This window comes from Pituophis catenifer, unplaced genomic scaffold (assembly GCF_029215685.1).
Source record: "Pituophis catenifer annectens isolate HBS135680 unplaced genomic scaffold, rPitCat1.0.hap2 SCAF_4, whole genome shotgun sequence".
Taxonomy (NCBI): domain Eukaryota; kingdom Metazoa; phylum Chordata; class Lepidosauria; order Squamata; family Colubridae; genus Pituophis; species Pituophis catenifer.
In genome coordinates, this window is record NW_027256884.1 from 124,705,391 (window position 1) to 124,718,110 (window position 12,720).

The window sequence follows — 12,720 nt, forward strand, 5'->3', positions numbered from 1 at the left end:
TTATACCACAAAGTGATAATGATCAAATCCATAACATTTCTGATGAGAGTGCAATGTGTAAACCTGTTTAGCTATACCACATCGTTTTGCATATCCCAATAAAGGTAGTCCTCCACTTACAACAGTTGACTTAGTGACTGTTTGAAGTTATAACGGCCCTGAAAAAAGTGACTTATGACCATTTTTCACGCTTATGACCATGGCAGCATCCCCATGGTCATGTGATTTATATTTGCATGCTTGATAACTAGTTCATATTTATGATGGTTGTAATATCCCAGGGTCATATAATCACCTTTTGCAACCTTCTGACAAGCAAAGACAATGGGGAAACCTGAGTCACTTAAAAACCAGGCAGGGGTGAAATCCAGCAGGTTTTGACAGGTTCTGGAGAACTGGTAGCGGAAATTTTGAGTACTTCGGAGAACCGGCAAATACCACCTCTGGCTGACTCCAGAGTGGGGTGGGAATGGAGATTTTGCAATATCCTTCCCCTGGAATGGGGTGGAAATGGAGATTTTGCAGTATCCTTCCCCTGCCACGCCCACCAAGCCACGCCCACCAAGCCATGCCCACAGAACCGGTAGTAAAAAAATTTGGATTTCACCACCGCAACTGGGTTATTAAATTAACACGGGGATTCACATAACAAATATGGCAAGAAAAGTCATAAAATGGGACAAAACTCACTTAACGAATTTCTCACTTAACAACATAAATTTTGGGTTCAGCTATGGTTGTAAGTTGAGAACTACCTGTAGTGTATACCCTAAAATAAACTCTATATAAGTTGAAAATCCTCCCATTAAGGAGAAGGAGTTGGAAATTCTGGTGTGGACTAAAGAATCATAGCAGGGCCAGGTCTGGTTAGTAATCGGATGTGAGATCACCAGTGGTCTCCACGGACTGTGACACTGTTGTCAGCGACAAAATTTATGAGCCAGCAGTGTGCTGCAGCCACCAAAAAAAGCTAACACTGTCCTAGGCTACCTTCAAAGAGGAATAGAATTAAGATCATATAATATGTTAGTATCATTTTATAATGCCTTGCTAAGGTCACACTTGGAGTGTTGCATCCAGTTTTGGTCACCACAATTTAAAAAAAGATGTTGAGACTCTAGAAAGAGTGCAGGGAAGAGCAACCAAGATGATTAGGGAACTGGAAGCTAAAACATATGAAGAACGGTTGCAGGAATTGGATTTATCTAGTTCAGGGGTCGGCAACCTTAAATACTCAAAGAGCCACAAAGTTCCTAACCGGAAGCCCCCATTCAATTCTGGAGCTGACCGGAAGTCCGGTTCCCCCACCATAGAGTTTCCTCCTAGCGCAGTGTCCTTTTTCCTCTACCTGTCCTAACTGAAAGCCTTATCAATTGTGGAACCGACCAGCAACAGGGAGCCACAACAGAGGGATAAAAGAGCCACATACGGCTCCAGAGCTCCAGAGCTGCAGGTTGCTGACCCCTGATCTAGTTTAATGAAAAGAAGGATCAGGGGTGACATGATAGCAGTCTTCCAATATCTAAGGGGCTGCAACAAAGAAGGGGGGGTCAACCTATTCTCCAAAGTACCCGAAGACGGAACAAGAAACAATGGATGGCAACTAATAAGGAGAGGACCAATGTAGAAATAAGGAGAAATTTTCTGACCGTTAGAACAATTAATCAGTGGAATGGCTTGCAACGGCTTGCCTTCAGAAGATGTGGGTGCTGGAGGTTTCTAAGAAGAGGTTGAACGACCACTTGGTATAAGGTCTCCTACATGAGCAGAGGGTTGGACTCAAAGATCTCCAAGGTCTACTCTTCAGCTCTTTTGATCTGTTGCTCCGATCATAGGCATCATCACTATGCAAACTCTGCCTCACGTATGTGCATGAGTTGGCCCAATGCATATTAAAAAAGGATGGCGTTTGTGTTGCAATGTGACCATGCTTATTTGGTCATTTGGCCGCTCCTCTTCCTCCCCCTGGTAGACACCCATGGAGAGGGCAAATCAGTATGGAAGTATCTGTGTAGTCCAAGCAGCTGAGCTTAACTCAAGAACCTCTTTACCTTTTCTTAAAACAACAAAAATGTACATGAATCAATTAGGGGCCGTGGCTAAGAAATTCCCCGTCCTCTACTATAATTGTGCAGACCTATGCATGTTCCTTATAAAACAAGCCTCTTGATGGAAGCTACAATTCTAGATAAATATATCTTGGGACTTGATTGTTCTGTCCCCGTCTCACACACGCACACCAGCAGTCGACCAAGAGTTACAATAAACCAGCAGACAAGAATTTCCTTTGATAACAGAATTGGCAGCAACCCAGTGGCTGCTTGACAAAAGTTTTTACTTACAAAGGGAGGTTTATCTCCTCCGACCAAAACATCAAAGTAATCCACAAAAGCCAAAGAATAGTTAAGTCCAGTCCAAAAATCAATCCAAGCAGAGCATATAACAAAGTTCCAGAAATGCAGAATGACTTGCTAGCTTTCAGTTTTGTCCATCACAAAGCCTGAATGGCCACCACACCCCCTTTTATCCCCTGTGGGGCGTGGTCCAGTGACTCAGCTTAATCTCTGGCACGCCTCCTTCTCCGCTGCGCGCGCTTGTCTTTCCGACACTGTCAGGGATCCAGCCAAGACTTATCTCCGTCGCTGTCTAACTGCGGCTGCTCGGAAGTGCCTGGCTCCTGGCCTATCTCTTGGCCTTTGGAGGACACCTGAGGCATTGCCAGAGAGGAGGGTCCTGGAGAGGGAGGCCTTGCCAACTCCTCTCCTTCACTTTCGGAGTCTTCTCCCTCCGATAAGACGGGGTCGGAGTCACAACATTGATAGATGTTCTGACCCAGCTCCCCAAACACGCAAACCCTCTGTAGTTAAATAAATGATTCCTTTATTAGGAGCGCCAGCAGCCCTGGCAAAAAAGTCTCTCTCTCTCTCTCTCTCACACACACACACACACATACACCCCCACACACACACATACACACAGCAGGAAGATGAATAGTTGTCTGCCACACCTATTCCTCTCTGCCCCCTGCCTTTTATCCCTAGAGCTAGGGTGGGGCTTCACTAGCAGCAGTGGCTCTTCCGTCCCAAGGATCGGCCCACAGATTTCCACTACTCTCCTCTCCTGCACATCCATACGTCAGGCACTGGACCCAGCTGTTCCTCCCTCATAAGCCACCTTCAAACCTGGGGGCTATTGACTCTCCATCTGAGGACTGATGGACAGTCCAGGCTCCACCTCTCTCTCTCTCTCTCTGCCAGCTCCATTCCCTCTTCCCCCTCAGAGCTCTCAGGTTGCCTTGATGCTGACCCTGACTCCCATGCCTCCTCCTCCTCCTCTGATTCGGCTGCTGGAGGGGCCGGCGGCCGACAGGCCACAACAATAGGACTGGCTTCCAAATATACAGGTAGTCCTCAACTTATGACCACAATTGAGCCCAACGTTTCTGTTATTAAATGAGACATTTGTTAAGTGAGTTTGGCCCCATTTTACTTCTTGCCACAGTTGTTAAGTGAATCACTGCAGTTGATAAGTTAGTAACATGGTTGTTAAGTGAACCTGGCTTCCCCGTTGACTTTGTTTGTCAATGGTCATAAGTATGAAGCAGTTGCCAAGTGTCTGAATTTTGATCCCCTCTCGGTGTGGATGCTACAAAGGTCGTAACTGTGAAAAACGGTCCTAGGTTACTTTTTTTCAGTGCCGTTGTAATTTGAACGGCCACTAAACGAATTGTCGTAAGTTGAGGACAATCTGCATAGATAATCAACGATGAACAATCTTACTTGGGCTGATTCACGAGTAGCTCCGTTTGCCTGACAATATATTTGTCTAAAATGGCAGCATCGTTCAGTCAGCTTTTCCCAACTTGGTGTCTTGTAAATATTTTGGACCCAATTTAATTAAAATTCACAAAGGTGTGCCAAAAAAAAAAGAACAAAAGAGGGCATTAGGTTGAAGAAGGTGGAATAACAAAAAACGCTCTTGTCGATGGTGAGAAGATAAAAGTAAAATCCTTCCCAAATCTACATGCTGTGACAAAATTTGTCACAGTAGCTTTCAACAAAAGTTCAAGAGAAGTTAAATCAAAGAGGATGAATGGCTGCCTGACAGATTGAAATGAACTTGTACAACTTTCTATCCTTTGACGATTATTGCTGTGGTCTATTGAAACGATAAACCTACTGAAGCAAATCCCAGTGCGTATATCCTCCGCAGACTTCCAAGCGTTTCCTCTGATAGACCCAATTTAGACTCCATCATAAACACGCTTGAAAAATTAAAAGGCAAGGTTACTTCATCGGACCAAAGCTCCTTGGCACTTTCATTCAAACTCTGGTGGGAAAAATCAGCCCTGTTGCTTGTTCTCAATCCTGCTTTTCCAAAAATGTGCTTTGAACCTTGGAAAATGAAAGACAGCACTGTAAACCGCTTAGAGAGGGCTGTAAAGCACTGTGAAGTGGTATATTTATTTATTGATTGATTGATTTGTTTTAATTTGTATACCACCCTTCTCCAACAGGACTCAGGGCGGTGAACAGCCACGGTAAAACACAACATATAAAATCTAAAAACAGTTTAAAAAACATTAAATAATTTTGGCCATCAATTTAAAACAACCCAATTAAAACCAATTACAAATTAAAACCACAGGGATGGGATCAAGCCAGCCTGGCTAGATGGAATAGATGTGTTTTCAGGGCCCGACGAAAAATCCGGAGGTCTGGTATCATGCGTATCTCTGGGGGTAGGTCGTTCCAGAGGGCAGGTGCCGCTACAGAGAAGGCTCTCCCCCTGGTGGTCGCCAGCTGACATTGTCTGGCCGATGGCACCCTGAGGAGGCCCTCTCTGTGCGAGAGAACTGGCCGGTGGGAGGCTATTGGCGGCAGAAGGCGGTCTCGTAGATACCCTGGCCCTAAGCCATGGAGCGCTTTAAAGGTGGTCACCAACACCTTGAAGCGCACCCGGAAGACCACAGGAAGCCAGTGCAGCTCGCGCAGGAGAGGTGTCACATGGGAGCACCCCGTCCAAGTGCTATTGCTATGGGCAGACACTACAGAGATAGTGGTTAGCCAAGTCCTATACCATGGAGAACTTCGTAGGGGACCTTGAATTGCACCTGGAAGCCTATAGTAAGCGGTGTATCTCACAAAGCAAAGGTTCAACCACCTATGCCTCTGCATTCTGGACCAGCGACAGCTTTTGAGCTGTGTTCAAGGGCAGCCCCACCTGGAACACATTGCAGTAATCCACATCTGAGGTCCACATCTAAAGCACCTCCGTGGCTGTTCAGAGGGCCTCCCAGTCCAGAAACAGTTTGCGGATAGAGGATGAATCCATCCAAACCAGTGGTGGTATTCAGCCAGTTCTATCCGGTTCGGGCAAACCAGTAGCGCTGGCTGCGGGAGGCTCTGCCCACCCGCCTGGACGTCATCACGTCCCATTTTTGATGCTCTGCGCATGCGCAGAAGGCCCTGCGCATGCCCGGAGGTGGTGCGTGCGAGCGGAGCGTGCGCCTGCGCTCACATTTGCGAATTGGTAGCGAAGGTAAGTGAATACCACCCCTGATCCAAGTGCTTTCCTAAACCAGCTACCACTTTTTCTTCAAGTAGGAGCTGCAAGTTCAGGGAGACCCTCAATTTGTGTACCAAGTCCCAATGAAAGAATGGAAAATGTTCAATTCAGAGTGGTCCTAACACCCACAGCTGCTCAATGTTGCTAGGGCCGAGTCTGAATCTATCCCACCCTGTCCAGATACAAACACACTGGGACGAGACTTCAAAAATTCACTTTGTTGACCAAGTACACATCTCAGTATCACCTTTATATATACTTTATTCCCAAATTATGTAGATAGTATGTACTTATGTGGGTATATTAAATTGGAGAGGCTAGATATCCAGATGTTTACAACCCAAATCTGGTAGCCCAATGTAACAGATGTTCTGGTCTTCACCTTTTAAGTTTCTGGTTGAAATCATGAATCCTGTCCCAAGCAGATGGACATCATCTGCTACTACGCTCTCAGATACCATGTTAGAACCTGGCCCCTTCTAAAGCCAAGATCAAAAAAACCTATAGTTTAAAAGGATAATAATATTTCACTTTTGTTGCCTGCAGAAGAGGAGTTGACATTCGGTGCTGTCCATTTCAATCCTTATCCATTCTAAACATTGAGAAATGATGTTCTGGTTCTACCGTAGCCTGTTCCTTTTTTAAGAGAAGAATTGTTCTACAACTGTAACATGGGTCTGTCCTGAGTGACCTGGTCTACCCTCTTAACAGGCCAGCTCTGGACCTGTTTGACCTCATGTATCCTTACTCTCCTTGAAACCGTGAGCCACGGTAGAGAATGGATTCCTATATGTGTCAGTGGCCACAAACTTGTGAGTGCATCACCCATAAAATGTACACCCGAGAGCCTTCCGAAATTCAGATGACCGAACGCCAATCTGCACTGTTGACCCTCATGGTGTGTTCCTAATTTTCTTCCTTGGCTGCTAAAGCTCTGTGTCTAACTTTTCAGTTTAAATGCACTTGGTGAAGCAAAGAAATTTCGGGGTGGGGAATAAACCTTCTCCTCTTGGGTTCCAGAAGGTAAGAAGGAAGCTTTGAGCCCAGCTGACAAGCTAAAACCTGAATGTTCTAACCACCGTCGTGTCACACCGATTTCCTTTCCTCTGGCTGTCTCGTGTATACAGTACTGTGCGTTTTGCGCTCTCAATGGTTGTGACTAAGCATTGCCGTCACTTTGCAGGAGTTCTGTGTATCTAACCCTTTCTCTTGTCGACCTTCTTTTGCATGCCTCCGAATAGTTAGCTGTGCGATCGATGCATGTCGAAAGAAGTTCTAATCTCTGTTTTTCGTCTCTCTGTTACCACCAGGCCTCCTGAACCCGTTTACAGCACTGTGAACAAATTCTGTGATAAGCCACCTTCTCCTAGGCATTATTCCCCTGTCGAGTGTGACAAAAGCTTCCTCCTTTCAGCTCCCTACCCCCACTACCACATAGGCCTGCTCCCTGACTCTGAAATCATCAGGTACTGCATGTGCTTATTCCTCCTTTTCCACATGTGAGAATGCATGGGTGTCACGGAAAGGGAGAGGAGATAGGATCTACATGCCACCCACGCCCAGGGGTGGGCTTCAAAAGTTTTAGCAAGGGGTTCTCTGCCTGGCTGCTGGGTGGGTGTGGCCATGGTGGGTGTGGCCTAGACAGCCTCCTGAACCACAGTGGGGGTGGGGCATTTGTGCCCTCCCCAGGCTCCGGAGGCTTTCTTTGAGCCTCCAGGAGGGTGAAAACGGCCTCCCCAGGCACCGGAGGCTCTCTGGAGGCTGGAAACAGACCCGTTTCTGGCCTTCCCGAATTTCCAGTAGGCCCGTTTTTTGCCCTCCCCGAGCCTCTGCACGTGCCCTGCACTTACCTGCATCCAAAATGGGCTGCGTGGGGACTCCTGGGAGGGGCGGGAAGGGGTGGGAAGGGCCAGCCAGGAATGGGATTTGGGGGTTCTCCGAACTGCACATAATCTTAGCTAGAGGTTCTCCCGAACTCCTGAGAACCCCCAGCAACCCACCTCTGTGTATGGCCGCCTCTCCGAGACTCTCTCTTGATTGATGAGAAACACGAGACAAACACCAACTCTCTCAAATCAAGAAAGTTCAGTCAGGAGAGCTGGGAGCCCTGGTGGCATTTGAGCCCTTTGGGGGTGGGATCCTACCAAAAGTGGGAAGTTGCATTACATGGATATTGGATACCTTAACTCTGGGTTGACACCTCCAAATGTTGCAGCCCTTTAAAGAACTTTTCACGTCTACTGACGATTCAAGTTGGAGCCTTCTCTAGATTTTGTAGATTCAAGTTGGAGTCTTCTGCCGTCTCATTTACATCTCTGGGTGGTTCGGTGATGAACCTTTCAGGCAGAGTATTGTGCCCGTAGGTCAAGACAGTGGTGGGATTCAAATAATTTAAGAACCAGTTCTCTGCCCTAATGACTAGCTGGGTAGGCGTGGCTCAGTGGTCATGTGATTGGGTGGGCGTGGCCAACTCAACGTCACTCACGTCAATATGCGCTTTGCCTTAGCTGTTACAATGTAATTAGGGTTAACCGGAGAGGCAGTTTCTGTAAATAGGGCAATAAAGATTAGGCTAGAAACACCACCAGAATCTTTCCTTCCTGCCTTCCTTACAGGATTAGCCCTGTAAAGTGGAAAAAAAAACAAAATGAGATTTCTTCCAACAACCGGTTCTCCGAACTGCTTAGAAAGTTAACAACTGGTTATCCCGAATAGGTGCAAACTGGTTGAATCCCACCACTGAGTCAAGATCATTCATCTGTGCTGAGTTGTAGGACTCATAAATGAAAGATGGAGAAATGAGCAATAAGGAAGACAATACAGGTGGTTATTTTTTTTTCTTTTTTTAAGATGCAAGGAATTGGGTGGCAGAGAGAATTCTGAAAGAGAAAGTGTGGGAGAGATTCTTGGTAGACCTTTGTTCTTCCACAAATGGTCCATCTTCTGATGTGTATCTGAGATTATGGCTTTAGACTGTTATTGCTTCACCAACAAAGTAGCAGATGAAGACTAAATCAATATAAATATCGACTGACGTAATTTTAGTTAAAAAAACCAAGGAGAGAAGCAACCTAGAACTAAGGAGAAATTTCCTAAAGGTGAGAGCAATCAACCAGTGGAACGCCTTGCCTTCAAAAGTTGTGGGTGCTCCATCACTGGAGGCTTTCAAAAAGAGGCTGAACAGCCATTTGTCTAAGATGGTATAGGATCGTGATGGCGAACCTATGGCACACATGCAAGTGGTGGCACATAGAGCCCTTTCTGTGGGCACGCGCACAGCTGCCAGCTGCTCTTCTGGTTTTCAGCACGCCAGCCAGCTGGTCTTCACGGGCACCAGAGTATCAGAAAACAGCCTGAAAATGGCCAAAACTCAGGTCATTTTTCTGGCCATTTTCAGGCTGTTTTCTGGGCTATTTTCAGGTCATTTTCTGATCAGTTTTCAGGCTGTTTCTGGGCTGTTTTCAGGCCATTTTCTGGACCATTTTCTGGACCATTTTCTGGGCCATTTTCTGGCCATTTCCAGGTCATTTTTCAGGCCAGAAATGGCCTGAAAAATGACCTGAAAATGCCCCCCCCAAAAAAAGACAAAAAAAAAAAACAGCCTGAAAACAGCCTGAAAAATGGGCAAAACTCAGGTCATTTTTCAGGCCATTTTCAGGCCGTTTTCTGGGCCATTTTCAGGCTGTTTTCTGGGCCATTTTCAGGCTGTTTTCTGGGCCATTTTTCAGGCCATTTTCTGGGCTGTTTTCTGGGCCGTTTTCAGGCCATGTTCTGAGCTGTTTTCTGGGCCGTTTTCAGGCCATTTTCTGGGCTGTTTTCAGGCCATTTTTCAGGCCAAAAATGACCCAAAAATGGCCTGAAAATTGCCCCAAAACAGCCCCAAAACAGCCTGAAAATGGCCAAAACTCAGGTCATTTTTCAGGCCATTTTCAGGCCGTTTTTGGGCCATTTTCAGGCTGTTTTCTGGGCCATTTTCTGGGCTGTTTTCAGGCCATGTTCTGAGCTGTTTTTTGAGCCGTTTTCAGTCCATTTTCTGGGCTGTTTTCAGGCTGTTTTCTGAGCCATTTTCTGGGCTGTTTTCAGGCCATTTTTCAGGCCCAAAATGCCCCAAAATGGCCTAAAAATTGCCCAAAAAACAGCCCAAAAACGGCCTGAAAACAGCCTGAAAAATGGCCAAAAACAGCTAAAAAACAGGCATGCATGCGCCAGCCAGCTGGTCTTCAGGTTTCCGGTGTTCCAGCGTGCGCACATGCACATACATGCACATGTGTTCCGGTTTGGGCATTCGGTGCCCAAAAGGTTCACCATCACTGCTTTAGGATCTCCTGCTCGAACAGGGGATTGAGCTAGAAGACTCCAAGGTCTCTTCCAACTCTATTATTCTGTGTTCTACTGTATATGGCCGCCCAACTCACTGTCAATGACTCTGGCTGACTTACAAAGATAAAAAAAATCTCCTATTGAAAAAACAATTTTAAAAAAACGGTAACCATCCCACCACCCCTGGTGGCCACAACGATCAGTCAAACAAAACAAATTGATAGGCTCCATCAAACTCTGGGTTCACCAAGCCCATTGGCCAAATCAGCTCTATCAGGGCCTTGCAAAGTGGGGGCCAATCTTATTTCTGCGGGGATGATCCACAAGGAGAGGAGCCACCACAGAGAAGGCCCTTCTTCTTGGTCCCACCAGATGGACCTCCATAGGAGAGGGGACATCCTTGCAGCATTCCTTGTCTCCCTGTTCTGGTAGCTCAGGTAGATGTGACCAAGAGAAGATGGATCTGGTACATTAAGAAGTATCTCCTTCCCAAAGACCCTGCCAAAATACTAATGGCTCATATACTATAGGTATCAGAGGGCTTCCTCTGTCGTCATCACTGTCACAGCTGTCATATAAACAAGGACCATTGCTGTGTATAGACAATTTTTTAAAAAACTTGCTCTGATGCAGGCTTGTTTCCGTTTTAGTTGCTGTCGTTTTTTTTAATTGATGTATTCCTTTTGCTTGCACCGTTCTTTCATTTCACTTCTGTTTATAGTTTTATCATATTAATATGATAATTCTTCCTTTCCAGCCAGTTGCCTTTTTTCCAGGGTCCCAGGCAGAGTGAGAACTTTCCACCATCTTCCTTATTTTTTAGCTGAAGGCTAAAACATATGAAGGACAGTTACAGGAACTGGGCATGGCTAATCTAGTGAAGAGAAGGACCAGGGGAGATATGGTAGCAGTGTGCCAATATTTGAGGGACTGCAACAGAGAGGAGGGGGGTCAAGCTATTTTCCAAAGCACCTGAAGGCCAGACAAGGAATAATGGATGGAAACTGATCAAGGAGAGATTCAACCTAGAATAAGGAGAAATTTTCTGACAGTGAGAACAATCAACCCATGGAACAGAAGTTGCCTTCGGAAGTTGTGGGAGCTTCATCACTGGAGGCTTTCAAGAAGTGACTGGACTGTCATTTGTCAGAAATGGTGTAGGGTCGCCTGCTTGAGTGGGGGGTTGGACTAGATGACCTACAAGGTCCCTTCCAACTCTGTTAATCTGCATCCTTTTGTAGAGAAAGGTGATTATTATATTCGCAGAGCAGGTGAAGTCGCGCTGCATAGGATTCCTAACCTTAATACAGCGGTTCTTATTCATTCACCTTGGAATGAAGCTTTCTCGAATTTCATAAAACTACCCTTCCAGGCGTTAAAGGAAAAGAACTGAGTTTTGTTTCCCTGCTTACAATTTAATATGCAACTAATCTCAAGAACAGTTCCTGGTGTCACATCTCCAGAGGTGTGCCAAGGTGAAATTAGTTAGAGCCTTAGCCTAGAATTCTGTTAGAATTTGGGTTTTGAACAGGGATGAAATCCTACCGGTTCGGACCGGTTCGGATGAACCGCTAGGGATTATAGGCATCAGTTCGTCGAACTGGTAGTAATTACCCCTCCTTGGCCCCACCCATGCCCAGCCGGTCACTCACTTCTTCCGGCCGCTTGATATTCCACAGAATTCAATGTTAAATGCAGCAGAGAGAATGCTAACTTTTCTCCCTCCATTCAGAACGGAGCTGCTGCAGCCTGTCCCTTTTAAGGTAGTCCCCAGGAGGGAGGGGGACGGGGAGCAGCTGGGATGGAGCCATTTTTGTGAAAGGCAGGAAAATGGGGAAGGGGATTTTCCTGCTTGTCATCCATTCCTCAATCTCAGCACAGACTGAGGATGGTAGGCAGGAATATTCCCCTCCTCATTTTTCTGCCATTCGCAAAAGGAGTGGCTGGGAGGGGAGGGGCCGGTGAGGAGCCCCTCGATGTGAGTGATGTCAAGTTGGCCATGCCCAGTCACATGACCTCCCTCCAACAAGCCACGCCCACAGAACCTGTAGGGGAATTTTTTTAATATCACCCTTGGTTTTGAATATGAGCTGTAATTCCCTATGACCCATTAGTTCATGCTGATTTTCCGTTCGTTCACTCGTCACCTTTATTTCTGTATTCCGTTCTCTCCTGGTGGCTGTTGTTGGTTGGTTGGTTTGTTTTCTGTTTCTTTCTAATATTTACGGATAGCTGTGTTTTAGCATGCTATTAATCTGCACGGAACCGTAAATCTAGGCATGATGTGATGCCATTGACACGTATGCAGATACAGCCCAATCTGATCCATCAGGGCTTTCTGTCAGATGTATAATTATAATTGCTCCCCTTTTTTAAGACAGCTTGCCTTTAATCGGTGTGCGTGCTTTTTTCCCCTCTAAAGGTCTCAAAATAACTAGCGTTATTTTGTAATGAAATGAGGAACCAAGGATTGGCAAGCAAATTCAAGGGACATATTTTACATCCGAGATAGGAAATATAAAGCCAAAGTTTCTTTCGATATTTCAAAGTTCCATGTGGTTGATTCAGTGGAAACCAGAGAGAGAGAGAGAGGGAAGAAGGGAGGGGGAGAAAGAGAGAGAGAGAGAGAGAGAGAGAGACATTGTGTTAGATGACAGCAAGAAGATATGGTGACTGAAGGACTGTTTAAGAGAAGAATTTGCTTTCTGGGGTTCTGACATTTTTCCAAAATGCCTCGGGAATCCACAAATGTTTTTGCTAAGGGTAGAACGTGGCTGAATTTGAAAAGCGAAGCAGCCTTGGTTAATACCTGGACGGGAAACTATTAGGACA

The 12,720-nt window shown here is 46.0% G+C and overlaps 1 protein-coding gene across 2 annotated transcripts in view; it reads left to right on the plus strand.

The window, feature by feature from the left end:
* DLG2 (discs large MAGUK scaffold protein 2) overlaps nucleotides 1-12,720 on the plus strand; it is a 1,162,532-nt gene that overhangs the window by 940,149 nt on the left and 209,663 nt on the right. For both annotated transcript variants that reach the window (XM_070942955.1, XM_070942956.1), the window contains one exon: nucleotides 6,879-7,034. In XM_070942955.1, coding sequence (XP_070799056.1) covers nucleotides 6,879-7,034 — 156 coding nt within the window. The remainder of the gene's footprint in view (nucleotides 1-6,878; nucleotides 7,035-12,720) is intronic.